The sequence below is a fragment of the Physeter macrocephalus genome, chromosome 6 (genome assembly GCF_002837175.3).
Source record: "Physeter macrocephalus isolate SW-GA chromosome 6, ASM283717v5, whole genome shotgun sequence".
NCBI classification, from domain to species: domain Eukaryota; kingdom Metazoa; phylum Chordata; class Mammalia; order Artiodactyla; family Physeteridae; genus Physeter; species Physeter macrocephalus.
The window spans coordinates 1,195,315-1,209,902 of record NC_041219.1 but is presented as its reverse complement, the minus strand read 5'-3'; the positions used below and the strand labels follow the sequence as shown (position 1 = coordinate 1,209,902).

The 14,588-nt window shown below is 42.2% G+C and overlaps 1 protein-coding gene across 2 annotated transcripts in view; it reads left to right on the top strand.

The window, feature by feature from the left end:
- Positions 1-14,588, top strand: part of GNS (glucosamine (N-acetyl)-6-sulfatase) — a 53,137-nt gene that overhangs the window by 12,744 nt on the left and 25,805 nt on the right. For both annotated transcript variants that reach the window (XM_007115964.2, XM_055085180.1), the window contains exons 3-9: positions 763-969; positions 3,101-3,166; positions 3,608-3,706; positions 5,234-5,401; positions 7,511-7,593; positions 8,812-8,930; positions 10,641-10,744. In XM_007115964.2, coding sequence (XP_007116026.1) covers positions 763-969; positions 3,101-3,166; positions 3,608-3,706; positions 5,234-5,401; positions 7,511-7,593; positions 8,812-8,930; positions 10,641-10,744 — 846 coding nt within the window. The remainder of the gene's footprint in view (positions 1-762; positions 970-3,100; positions 3,167-3,607; positions 3,707-5,233; positions 5,402-7,510; positions 7,594-8,811; positions 8,931-10,640; positions 10,745-14,588) is intronic.

The following is a 14,588-nucleotide window of genomic DNA, read 5'->3' as shown; positions in this document are numbered from 1 at the left end:
GAGCCTGTGCGTCCGGAGCCTGTGCTCCGCAACGGGAGAGGCCACAACAGTGAGAGACGCGCGTACCCCCCCCCCCAAAAAAAAAAAAGCCAAATCCAGTTTGAAAGGCCAAAGAAATGCTAAGTATTTCAAAGGGATAATATGTAATTCTGTCAAGGGCGTGGTCAAATGAGCATTCCCTCCCTGCTGGTGTGAGTATAAGCTACCATTACCCTTCTGTAAAGGGGATCAGTGATGAGTATTAAGACCTAGACAAATATTGGGTTGAATAGGGTAATTCTGTTGATCACAGGAGCTAATAGAAGCATAATTAGAGTAGGAAAAAAATTTGTGTCCAGTGTATAAAGTGATGCAAGAAATGTATAAAGCTACAGATCAGCCTGAAAATGAACCTCTACTTCTCTGCCACATTAGATTCAAGTAGTATTCTTTATCTTTGTTCAAGACCTAGCTCCCACCATGCTGTATTCCTTGCATGTCAATATTTCTTTGGCAGATGAAATTAGAACAACTTCAGGTTATCCTGTAGAAAGAAACCAGCTGAAAAAGAAATCTGTTTTCTGGGTTTTATCTGCTTTACTGTCTCCACTAGGGGACTTAAAGCAGCTCTGAAATATGTCATGTATAAAGAAAAGCCTCTATTTCATGGGAAACTAGAAATTTGACTTCGGAGCATTGAGCAGCTTGCTTTCTCTTTAGAAATGATGAGAAATCCGTCTGTCTTGTGTAACTTTGCCTTTTTTGCTTCTCTTCCGTTTGTAGTATGTGCCAAGCGCCCTTTGCTGTCCGAGCCGAGCCAGTATCCTGACAGGGAAGTACCCACATAACCATCACGTCGTTAACAACACTTTGGAGGGAAACTGCAGTAGTAAGTCTTGGCAGAAGATCCAAGAACCAGATACTTTCCCAGCAATTCTCAGATCAATGTGTGGTTATCAAACCTTTTTTGCAGGGAAATACTTAAATGAGGTATGTTGAATGATCTAATTATTCCCTTTCTTTCTTTTTAAAGACAGCTTCTTGAATGTGAATTAGTATGATTCATGTTAATTGTTTTTTAATTAGCATCCGTTCAAGTCATGTTAAACAGTTTTTGGTATATGTTGTTTTCTCTTAATCTGCCTGTTAAACCAGAACTTACATGAACGTATTTACATGATTTGGGCACTGTGGTTATTCTTTCTTTAAATAGTCTCTGGAGCATTTGTTTAAAAATTGTCTTAGGACTGCTGTGGTCTGATGCATATTCCCCCTTTTCCTCAAGAATTCTGCTTGTCCTTTGGCTGTCATGGAATTTTTTTTTTTTTTTTTTTTTTTTGTTGGTATGCGGGCCTCCCTCTGTTGTGGCCTCTCCCGTTGCAGAGCACAGGCTCCGGACGCGCAGGCTCAGCGGCCATGGCTCACGGGCCCAGCCGCTCCGCGGCATGTGGGATCCTCCCAGACCGGGGCGCGAACCCGGTTCCCCTGCATCGGCAGGCGGACGCGCAACCACTGCGCCACCAGGGAAGCCCTGTCATGGTATCTTTGTTTCCATTTCCCCCTTTATCAGGAGTGGAGTGAAGAATTTTTTCCTCTGGGCATCTTTTCCTGAATTATAACAGCTTAATGCTTAACCTATTTTCTGAAAACTGGGAGCAGATTGTGGAGAGATCAGTGATGAAGGAAAAGCACCCAGAGCCTGAGACATTCAGGCCATTGAAGCATGTGGTTGAGTGGTTAGTGTGCTGGCCTTGAGGGCCTGGATGGAGGGAGGCCTCACTGTGACCTGCCAAGGCCAGATTTCAGGGCCTCGAGTCCACCACATTGGCCTTAGCATTTAGTCGAAGTTCAGGCTTAAAAGAAATAATGTGTTTGAGAGTGTTTGGGGTATCTCTTAAAATAAAACTGGGGATTCAGGACAAAGAGAAGATGCACGTTTTCTTATGTACTTTATCTGTGGTTGCTAGAGATCTTAATATCTGATCTGAATTTTGTTAATTCTCCCCCTCCCTGCAACAGTTGGGGGATTTGCAACCTTGTGGATTTGTTGAAAAATGAGTCAGTTTGAAAAGAATCATGAGCAGTGCGATGGGTTAAAGCTACAGGTCATAAAGAGACCTTACATGACTTTGCATGTTGAAGATCATCTAACGTATACAAAATTAGAAATTCTTCAAAATACAAAGACTTAGGGGACTTCCCTGGCGGTCCAATGGTTAAGATTCTGTGCTTCCAATGCAGGGGGCACGGGTTCGATCCCTGGTCGGGGAACTAAGATCCCACATGTCGTAAACACAGCCAAAAAAAACAAAAACAAAAAAAACACAACAACAAAGATTTAGTTCTTAGAGGCACTGCCTTAAATGGGCAGTATTAAGCCTTGTTGAGATAAAATGGGATGATTCCGTGGTCTCTTCTCTTAATTCATCTCATCAGATAAATTGAGTCCAAAAGTAGACTTCATCAGCAGGACAGCTGAAGTGATAGGCTGGTAGCTTGTAGTCTGATGATTTGGGCTGTTAGCCACAAGGTTGGCTGGACTGTTCAGTCTAGGCCATCAGTAGCTCAGCAAATGAGCCATGTGGCCTAAGCTATGTGGCCTTTCCCTGTAAAGGGCCAGAAGTAAATATTTCAGGCTTTGCAGGCCATATGTCTCCATAGTGACTATACAGTTCTGTTGTAGCAGGAAAGCAGCCACAGACTTACATAAACCATTGAGTGTGCATGTGTTCCAGTAAAACTTCACCGTGACTGAAATTTCAATCTCATGCAACTTGTCACAAAAATATTCCTCTTTTGATTGTTTTTTTTTAATTCAAGTATAGTTGATTTTGATTGGTGTTTATAGTTTTTAATGTTTGGAAGAAAATTCTTAGCTCGCTGGCCACACAGAACAGTAGGCAGGCTAGATTTGGCCCGCCAGTCATAGTTTGCCACCTCCTGCTTCAGAAGTTCCTAGGACGATAGTATTCTTTACTTTTTGACTGTTATGTGTTTGAGGAAATTGAGCATCTGCCATGTTTCAGGCACTCATCTAAAAAGATTCTGAAAGTTTCCTGTTTTCCTTCTGGTCTAGTCATGTCCTAAGGACTTTTAATGCACTGCTTGTTTTGCTTTCCAGTATGGAGCCCCAGATGCAGGTGGACTAGCACACGTTCCTCTAGGCTGGAGTTACTGGTATGCCTTGGTGAGTGAGTAATGAAGTCCGTGACAATTCTACACCGCCCTACAGATGCTGTTTACTTTCTGCTGTAGCTCTGACGTTGACATTATTTGGTTTGCTTTTATGAATGACCATTTTATCTCCTTAAAAGAAAGTCTGTTGATTTGTGAGTCACTCTGTTGTGGGATACTTTTCTTGCATTCCACAAGGTTTAGCAACATATTTTGCTGTTCTACTGGATCCATTTCTGGCTTTTTAAACTAGAACATATTATTGAAACTATGCTAGTAGTTAATAAAACCCTAGTCAGAAAGTCCAATTCAATATTGACTTGAGCAATTACCTCTTTTTTTTTTTTTTTGTCTTATCACTATTTAAACAGAGTATAGTTTAGCCCAGCATGGTTTCCAACTTTCATTTTGTGTGCTGACCTCATAAAAAATCTTACTTTACTCTCTTTAATAGGAAAAGAATTCTAAATACTATAATTATACCCTCTCTATCAATGGGAAGGCACGGAAGCATGGTGAAAACTACAGTGTGGACTACCTGACAGATGTTTTGGTGAGTTACTGAAGCTCTGTCCTTGCACTTTAGCTCATGTTTAATTAAAGTCTCTGCCTAGAAAATCTTTTCTTGTATTTGTTAATGTTGGGTAACATGAATAATAACTTGGTCTAACCGCCAAATAATATTTCCAACTGATTAAAAACTCCTGAGAGTGTTTTTCTTTGTAATTAAGCCAGGCTCAGATCTAATGTTCTTGAAATTCCAGCAGCAAATCCCTTTTCCAAAGGCTAATCTCTAAGACTATAGAGATTACTTTGAAGAGGTTTTACTTTGTAGGGATTCCTACTCTTGACCCCAGTTTTACTCACAAGCTACAAGATGGCAGCTTCATCATGAGGGTGGCAGGATAGGGATAGGGGAGTTCTTCAGGCATTGTATATTATGTATAAAAAATACTGAAATCGGGTTGGGAATTTGGGACTGTCCTTTCCCGTCTAAGATGTATCTAATGACAGCCCCCCCTGTAGGGCATTCATTCACCAAGTACTTCAGCACCCATTATAGCAGGTGTTCAGCAGTAAATGAAACAAAGTCCCTGATTCTGTGGACGGTAACCTTGTAGTGGAGGATTTTATTTACCCATATGTGTGTTGTCTTGTTAGATGGTGATTAGTTAGAGAAATAAGGCAGGGGATGGGAGTTACTTAGATAACATTTAAGCAAAATCCTAAAGGAGATGAGAGTGAGCTATACAGATCAGGGGAAAGAGTGCCACAGGCAAAGGAACAAAAAGCGTAAGGGTGTTGAACCAGGAGTGTGCCTGGCAGGTTGGAGAAACCACAGGGTTTCTTGACAGGGCTGGAGTAAAGTAGGGGGATGGGATGGTGATAAGAAATTGATAGTATCTTTTGAGTTTAGTGCTGGGAAAAAATGAAGATGTAAATCAACTAGAAAATTAAAAACACAGCATGTATGTGGGAAGCTTTCATTTTCATAAAGTATCTCCAGAGAAGCAAATGAAAAATTTAAGTCCATATAAATTAAAACCCTGGTGTGGTGTATTTGACTTAGTATTATTCACTTAGTTTAGCTACTTCAGCTGGCACAACTTAGGATATCTACTCTACATATTTTTGTAAAATTACAGTAACTTAATTCACTTTTCCCACTGCTGTGAATCAGGCTGGCTCTTTTTTTATGTTCTTTAAAGCATCAAATGTTTATACTCTAAGCTGCATAAATGTATATACTCTAAGCTACATTAATATAAGTTAATACTAAAATGGCCAAATTACTATTTTTTTTCCTTATGGGAGGCATAACAATTTTTAGGTCATGTAAAATCATCAAAATCCTAATTGCTTTCTTCGATGGTGTGCTTTTCAATTTTTTATTTTGTTTGCCTGAAAGCCAAACGATCTGTTCCAGCAACACGCTTGCAAGTAACTGTGACATAGATTGTATGCTAAGATTGGTGGAAAGCTAATAGGGCCCTGTACCCCTGTTCACCGGAGAACAGGTATCTATCAAGTCCTCAGCTGTGAGGTAGGGTAAGCAATGACAGATCTTTGTATATGTCAGGCCAATGTCTCCTTGGACTTCCTGGACTACAAGTCCAACTCTGAGCCATTCTTCATGATGATCTCCACTCCGGCACCTCATTCGCCTTGGACAGCTGCCCCTCAGTACCAGAACACCTTCCAGAACGTCTTTGCACCAAGAAACAAGAACTTCAACATCCATGGAACGGTAGCTTCCCCTAACCCTTGCATTAAGCCATGCTCGATGTGATTAATTGTGTAATATACTTGTCAGGGAACCTTTGAATCATATAGTTGGTCTTCCTTCTAAATCTTTTAAAGGTAACTGCACCTGTCGCTAATATACTAGGTAGTATACACATGCTTCAGAAGTCAGATAAGGTTCCTGCCACACACCCAGTGAGCAGCTGGAGAGTCGGCGGAGAATGGTAAAGAAATGCCATCTTTCCTGACTACAGGCTTTTTTTTTTTTTTTGCGGTACGCGGGCCTCTCACTGTTGTGGCCTCTCCCGTTGCAGAGCACAGGCTCCAGACGCGCAGGCCCAGCGGCCATGGCTCACGGGCCCAGCCACTCCGCGGCATGTGGGATCTTCCCGGACCGGGGCACGAACCCGTGTCCCCTGCATCGGCAGGCGGACTCTCAAGCACTGCGCCACCAGGGAAGCCCCGGGCTCTTTTGATAACCTCTGTGCTGGCACTCCTTCTGCCCGGCAGTGGCTGAGACATGTCCCTTGGGGCTGAGCCGGGCCTGCAGCAGTCTCCTTTGGGTGGCCCTAACCAGGCCCGAGGCATAGGAAGAAGAGGGGTGACACAGTGCAACGTGATTGGGAAGGGAAGTTGAATGGAGAAATGAGCCAGAGCAGGCCATGACCTAAATACTGTTCACTTCGTATGCCACTTACTTCCCGTGGCACAGGAGATGGGCAGTTTGCTAGTTCAAAGGCAGAAAGCTTCTACTGCCTCATGCCTGTTACCCAGAAATCTTAGTTGCTTGCGAGGTGTTAGAAAGAATGAGTCTTGGAGTTAGAGTCCGTATTACTGCTTTCTGGCTAAGTGACCTGACCATGAGCAAGATGCTTAACTTGCATTTTTCTCTCTGAAGTCGGGGATCCTGACCGCTCCTGCAACTCTTGTATGGATTAAAATACACAGAAGCGTCTAGCATGTTACCTGGCACATTGTAGGCATGTGCTTGCCATGGATGACATTAAAGATGAGTGAACCGAGTTTGAAACCTGGGTGCCATTCTCTCTGTGTTCCAAAAGAAGTTCATAGAAGTTCCCATGACTAAGTAAGCTTAGAAACTTCAGGTTAAATAAGTCACTCTGTTACAGGATTTCTCATAGTTATTCGTGTTCTGACATGAATTTGCAACAGGAAGAGATGCCCTGTAGCATTTGTCAAGCATGCTAACTAAAGAAGGCTTTGAGGATCACAGTTTGCAAGATGGCAGCTTAGGGTTTTATGAATGGGGAGGAGAGAATCAATGGTGTTTGGCAATGTTTTGTTTTGTTTTTTTAACTGTGACTTTTTTATTTATATGAGAAGAATCCTCTAGATTTGGACTTGAAGTTTTAGGAAATTGGTATGATGAGATTTTTCCCAAGGTCCAAGGATGATCGCTATCTTAGGTAGGAAAAATAGAGGGCCATGGAATGATGACTTATTAGGCAAAACTTAGAGGAAGGTAAAGTGGATATTTATCCTTTTATAGTTTGGGTGGTAGACCCAAGTTATAAATTTAATCTTCTGGTTAGTAGTTTCCAGTATTTTTCACGAAATCTCTTATTAAAGCTGCTAACAGGGCTTCCCTGGTGGTGCTGTGGTTGGGAATCCGCCTGCCAGTGCAGGGGACACGGTTTTGAGCCCTGGTCCGGGAGGATCCCACATGCTGCGGAGCAACTAAGCCCGTGCACCACAATTACTGAAGCCCACACGCCTAAAGCCCGTGCTCTGCAACAAGAGAAGCCACCACAATGAGAAGCCTGCGCACCGCACCGAAGACCCAACGCAGCCAAAAATAAATAAATAAAATAAATTAAAAAAAAAAAAAGCTGCTAACAAAGGAGCCCAGGCCTTCTGCCATTAAGGAGGTGATGAGAAGAAGCTAAAGAATGAGTGATAATTTGCAGAAAGTTTTTTTTACGAACACAGGGGAGGGAAGTGGGGGGTGGTGGTGGAGGGAAAATCTGAAGTTGCTTAAACAGGCTCCAGTTAGTTCCTTTTTTGCTCGAGTAAATGATCCTTTTCATTATCTATTCTAGTAGTTTGACTGTGGTGACTTGGTATTAACTTTTGTTTTTCTTTTAAATTTTAGAACAAGCACTGGTTAATTAGGCAAGCCAAGACCCCAATGACTAATTCTTCAATACAGTTTTTAGATAATGCATTTAGGAAAAGGTAAGAGCTGCTCCTTTCCAGTCTAGGTGGTCTTTGAGGACCCTCAGAAGCAGCCCATGAACAGGGAACTGTACCACATGGTTATCTCTGAGAAAAAAATCAGAGGGTAGCAAGATGTTGGGAGAGACTCTGATGGGAGGTCTTTACATTTAGCTACAAGGTGGCCTTTGGACCTCAGGTCTAATTAAACAGTCCATTTTTATGGCTTGTTAAAACATTGCAAATTGGAGCCATTTGGTTTTTTTAACAATTTTCTATATCTAAAGAAAAGGTCACTTTGTGAGAGATTAGCCCCAATATTTGCCTGAGACCCAAAGGCTTAGGCTAGAGCAGAATATTTGCCTTTGCAGTTTTTAGTTTTCAGGAAATTCTTACTTTCTCTTAAGGTGCATTTAGTTTTAGACCAGGGGTTGGCAAACTTTCTGTGAAGGGCCAGATAGTAAATATTACAGGCTTGTCGGCCATGTAGTCTGTGTCACTGTTGCTCAGCTCTGCTGTTGGAGCGCAAAGCAGCCCTGGACAAGACAGAAATGAATGAGCATGGCTGTGCTACAATAAAACTTTATACATAAAGCAAACAGCGAGTTGTTGTTTCATGGGCTTAGAGTTTCAGATTTGCAAGGTGAAAAGATTCTGGAGATCTGTTCCACTATGTGAATATACTTAACGCTACTGACCTGTACACTTAAAAATTGTTAAAACAGTACATTTTATGTTATGTGTTTTGTACCACAGTTAAAAACACAGACAGTGGTCAAGCTTTGGCCCATGGCTATCGTTTGCTGACCCCTGACCCCTAGTTCGACCATTAAACATTGTTGTAGCCAGGTCTATCTGAATTCATCTCTATCAGTCAGTGCTGAGTTGACAACTTTCCCTTCCAATAGTCTTTTATTCTCATCACCAGCCACGATAAATAATAAAGCTAACTGGTTATAAAAAGCCTCATTTATTTCTATAGAATCGGTTAAATTTGGAATCAACTAATTGTGTTCTGGAATTTTCTAATCTGTGTTTTGCAATGAATGGAAGGAAAGGAAATAGGGGATTTGAGCTTTTGGGGAGAGTGGCTCTGAGAGGTTTTTTTTGGGAAGGAGGTTGGGAGTTTTTGTTTTGATTTGGTTTTGGGGTGTTTTTTGGACTTTGCTTTTTTGGCAAGATGGCAGTACCTCAGCCATTGTCTCTGAAGTCCCATTGCTGCCCTCTGTTCACATCCAGGTGGCAGACTCTGCTGTCAGTTGATGACCTTGTGGAGAAGCTGGTCAAGCGATTGGAGTTCAGCAGGGAGCTCAATGACACCTACATCTTTTACACCTCAGACAATGGCTATCACACAGGTAAGGGGCACCATGACCTTTGCGAGGTGCCTTTCCTTTCTCGCTCAATCAGTAGCACTGGCAGGGAGCGCGTACCCTTTTGCAGCAGTGGACAGGCTGGAGGGAGGGTCTTGCCCTCAGGGCCCCTCTGGTTAGAGGGCCAACTCATTTCCCCTGGTGAGAGACCAGGTTTCATTATTTGCTATTTCACAGGCTGAATTACATGATGTTCTAGGAGTCTGAGCGAGAGTAAGCTCGATGGGTTAGAGGCAGGCTTTATGAAGTAGGTGAGAAATTGAGCTAGATTTTAAGGACAGTGGATCTCAGGTAATAGGGGTTTGACATTTGACACAGGAAGACCACAAGAGGGTTGTCCTGGGGAAAAACTTTCCTGTGAAATGAGGTGTTTTGGTGTGTTTGAGTTTTGTGTTTCTTGTCTTTTCACAACTGCAGTATGAGTCACCCCTGTCCTTGACTTTCATCCTTTCTACTTGGATCTTCTCTAGTTAAAAATCAGTATTTTTTCTTTCTCCACTCTTTTAAATTTCCTAAACTTGAAGGGAATTAATCTGAGGTTTGTTTGCACAGGAGCAGATTGATTAGGCATTTCATGTGGTGTTAGAATATTTTTAAGCACTCACAGTAGAGACTAGTAAAATAACTCCCATTGTCCAGCTTTGATTTTCAGCTGCACGAGACCAGCCTTTTGAATTCCTCATACCTTCTTCATGTTTCTTTTTTAGCTAGAAGTTTTTGAAGAAACTCCAGATGTTGTGATTCCATATGTCAACACTTGATTGTGCATCTGACTAGTTCATTACCTATCAGAACCTACACAAAGTCCACATGCTACCTTTAGTTTTTATGTGTCTTAAGGCTGTCCTTTGCCACCGATTTATTGGGAAAACTGGTCTTCTGTCCTTTAGAATATCTCACATTCCAGATGTAGCTAATTGCTCATGTGATGCCTTAACTCGTTTATCTACAGTCAACATTTTCTATAGATTGGTAGTTAGATCTAGAGTTTTAATAGAAGTTCACGTTTTCAACAAGAATGCTTTCTAGTTGATGCTGTTATGTACTTCTTATTGCTTCATTCACATCATGCCGCTGGGGTGTCTGGTTGCCTCACTTTAGGGATGCTGTTATTGTTTGATGGCTCATGTGGTATCAACCTGAGCCCATCCTATGAACCTTTTGTGGCTGAAACTTCCATTGATGATTGTTGCTTAAATCTATTCCCTCAGAAATTGCAAAGTTTGACTTCATAACTCTGTCCTTCCTTCTGAATTTACTGGCTGGAATTCCTCAGGAAATTCCCCGCATCAACTGTTTGGTTATCTTGAAATATAGTTTATTCAGGAAAGGCTGGATAAATGGTTTTGTCCCTTTATTTAGCAGCTTTTAGAGTAACTTCATTCAATTGTGATCAGGTCCAGTATCATACATAAATAGTGTATTTTTGCTTCAATACTTTCTAGTCATTCTTTTTGCTGAATTTGCCTATTTTAGACCAGAGTGTCCCTCTAGGCTTTTTTTTTTAAAGATGAGCTCATTGTTTCCTGCCTTGTAGTAATAAGAGACCCAGGCAAATTTAAGCTTTCCATTAAAACACCATAATTAGTAGAACAAGGCTGTTTTTGATTTTTACTGTTTATTGAATGAATGCATGCATGAGTGACATTTCTATCTTGGCTCCATCTTTACCCTATGCATTTTTTTTTTTTTCAGGACAGTTTTCTTTGCCAATAGACAAAAGACAGCTGTATGAGTTTGATATCAAAGTTCCACTGTTGGTTCGAGGGCCTGGGATCAAACCAAATCAGACAAGCAAGGTAGGTTGCTGACAAGGTGATGTAGCATTTACCTGAGGAAAGAAAGCTTTTCCTCCTAAGAGGAGGCTGATTCAATTTCTCCTCCTTTGAGGATGAAGGCTGACTGGCTTAAGATTTTTTGCAAGTGTATTTATAAGCCTTGCAAACAGTGATTCTTTTTTCTTTTTTTTTATTGAAGTGTAGTTGATGTACAATATTCTATAAGTTACAGGGGTACAATATAGTGATTCATAATTTTTAAAGGTCATACTCCATGTAGTTATTTTACAATGTTGGCTGTATTCCCGGTGTTGTACAACATAACCTTGTAGCTTATTTTATACCTTTTATACCTAATGCTTTTAATCCCCTACTCCTATATTGTTCCTCTCCCATCCCATCTCCCCACTGGTAACCACTAGTTCTCTGTATCTGTTCTCTATATTTTGTTATATTCAGTAGTTTGTTGTATTTGTTAGATTCCACATATAAGTGATATCATACAGTATTTGTCTTTCTCTGTCTGACATATTTCACTTAGCATAATACCAGTAAACTGCTGGCCACCCACTATTAGATGTATACGTATCATATTAGCATGAATAGCTTTTGCTTGTGTTTTGAGACTAGATTTTTACTTGGTCCTTGAGCTGTGACTCTCCACCAGGGTGCTCATCAAAACTACCTTCTGAAACTGAAAGGCTTAACATCTAGAAACGTTCAGATTGACTCACTTGGACTGGAATAGAATCCCTGCCTCTGCTTTTTTTCTTAAGTTCACAATGATTCTGAGGGGCAGCCCAGTTTGGGGCCCATAGCCCGGGAGAGCAGAGCTCTTCAGGCTTTGTTGTGTGTGCACATCCCCTGGGGGCCTTGTTGAAATGCAGATTCTGATTCTGCGTTCCAGCCTGCTCCCAGCTGTTCCCTGGTGATGTCTGCTGCTGGTCTGACCTCCCTCTAAGGCTACGGAAAGGGTGTTTGAGAATTTAGTCCCCCTCCCTGTGGCACTCTTCCTCACTAATGCCTTTCTACTTTACTGGTTCTCTCTCCTAGTGCCGTCATAAAGTACCACGTTCTTTTGTTACCATTTCCATTTGGTTTCAAACTGAGTTCCTAATACTGAGGTACTTTGTTCCTAGAGTTCATGGGCACCTTGATCCAAAACACTGGTCCAGTGTTGGGAGATAAGAATTGATAGGCTCTGCCAGTTGTTTTCTCTTCCCTAATACCACAATTTCAGTCCCAGCTCTGTGAGACAAAAGAAAATGAGCAAATGGATTATTTAAGCTAAAATTGGAAAATAGGTCAGAATTTCTGGGTATACTGGTGCTTGAGTTTAATTTGGGGGTTTAATGTTTACTCTGTTTAAACGTCTGCCATTCACTTATTTCCTTTCACAATGCTCTTGATGGAATTCTGTTAAAATTCTCTCGGAAACTTAAAATGGCCTTCATAATTGCCTTTTGAATATTTTTTTTCTTTTAAGACCCACATTCCTAAAGGCAGTCACCTTCCACTACAAATTCATTACCCTCTAAACAGGCCTCTCCTGTCAGCGGAGGTAGGCAAGTTGGGAAGACCATTCAGTCTTAAAAGTGTTTTCCTTTTTTTTTGCGGTACGCGGGCCTCTCACCATTGTGGTCTCTCCCGCTGCGGAGCACAGGCTCCGGACACGCAGGCTCAGCGGCCATGGCTCACAGGCCCAGCCGCTCTGCAGCATGTGGGATCTTCCTGGACCAGGGCACGAACCCTTGTCCCCTGCATCGGCAGGCAGACTCTCAACCACTGCGCCACCAGGGAAGCCCTTAAAAGTGTTTTCTTGATCTTGGTGTTGGTAGCTGGTTGAGGAGAGCACGTCTGCGCCTGTGTGCATTTCCGAGGAGCAGGGCCATGTCTAACCGGTGCGGGGAAGGAGGCTGATGAGAACAGAGTGACGTGTCAGCCAGCTGCGCATGGAACAGACTGTTCCTTTTTCCTTCAAGTTAACAGTGGCACTAAATGTTACAATCAGAAACTTCACTTTCTCTAAGCCATCTAAGTGAAACCAGGTCCTAGGAAGCCATTTCAACAATAATAACCGTTATTGAATGCTTAGGATGTGACAGGTGCTGTTCCAAGTGTATTATCTGTATCAACTCAGTTTATCTTCACAGCCTTATGAGATATGAATACTGTTATCCCCATTTTACAGATGAAGAAACTGAGGTATACAAGTTCAGCGATTTACCCAAGATGATAGCCAAAGAATGTCAGAGCCCTGCACTTGAACTCGGGCAGTCTGGCTGCTATACACTTAACCAGAGTCCGTACACTCAACCATTACAGTACAGCTCAGACAACAGTATTTCTTAAGTATCTTCCTGTGCCAGCGCAGTATACCAGGAGCCTTGGAGCCACAGCAAGAGCAGTCAGAGAAGATCAGTTCTTAACTCCCTGTGTCAGGGGGAGCCAGATACCTGAGCTTCAGTTGTCAGTGAAAGTCTCTGAGGCACTTGGGCAGAGACCCGGGTGTCAAGAAGGATTGAGTCATGCAAAGATCTGTGGGAGGGTATCCTGAGCAGCAGAACAGTGCATGTGAAGGCACAAATAGGAGAATGAGCTTGGCCTGTTCAAGGGACAGAAGGTGGCAGTTGTCCTGAACTACTTTTACTTCCTACTTGGATCATCTCTCTCACCTCCTTGCCTTTGTACAGCTCCTTCTCTGTGAATGCCCACCTCACACCCCTTTCACCTGACTAAGTTCATTGTCCTTCGGGGCTTCGGTTTAGGGCTCCCCTAAATGAACGTCACTGTAGACCCCCGCCCCACATGGAGTGGGTGCCTTTCCCAGCTGGCCTCACACTTACCACACCCGACTGAGTTTGTCTTTTTAACTCTAGGAGTCCCTAGTTGAGAGGTACTATCCAAACTTAGAATACCCAGCTCTTAGTGAGAGTTTGGGGTTAGCACATGTAAGCTATTATATATACAATGGATAAACAACAAGGTCCTTTTACTGTATAGCACAGGGAACTCTGCTCAGTATTCTGTAATAAGCTAAATGGGAAAAGAATTTGAAAAAGAATAGATACACGTATAACTGAATCACTTTGCTGTACACCTGAAACTAACACAACATTGTTAATCAACTATGCTCCAATATAAAATAAAAATTTTTTAAAAAGGTCCTATTATATAGCCTAGGGAACTATACTCAATATCCTATGATAAACCATAATGGAAAAGCATATTTAAAAAAAAGAATGGGGGCTTCCCTGGTGGCGCAGTGGTTGAGAGTCCGCCTGCCGATGCAGGGGACATGGTTCCTGCCCTGTCCGGGAGGATCCCACATGCCGCGGAGCGGCTGGGCCCGTGAGCCATGGCCGCTGAGCCTGCGCGTCCGGAGCCTGTGCTCCGCAACGGGAGAGGCCACAACAGTGAGAGGCCCGCATACCATAAAAAAGTAAAAAATAAAATAAATAAAATAAAATGTATCTCTATATGTGTATAACTGAATCACTTTGCTCTACAGCAGAAATTAACACAACATTGTAAATCAACTGTAATTAAAAAAAAAAAAAAAGAATACCCAGCCCTTAACATACAATGGGTGACATTCAAGTTGTGTGAATGGGTATATTACAGGTCTGAAAATTAACTGTCTATTTTCAAAATCCTTGTTTTTTGGGGAATTCCCTGGCAGTCCAGTGGTTAGGACTCTGCACTCTCACTGCTGAGGGCCTGGGTTCAATCCCTAGTTGGGGAACTAAGATCCCACAGCGGCGTGGCCAAAAAAACCATGGTGTTTGACACTCTGTGCTGACATATGTGGTTTGAGAAGTATGAAGTGCCCTGCTTCCATCTAACACAGTGTGTCAGAGATGGT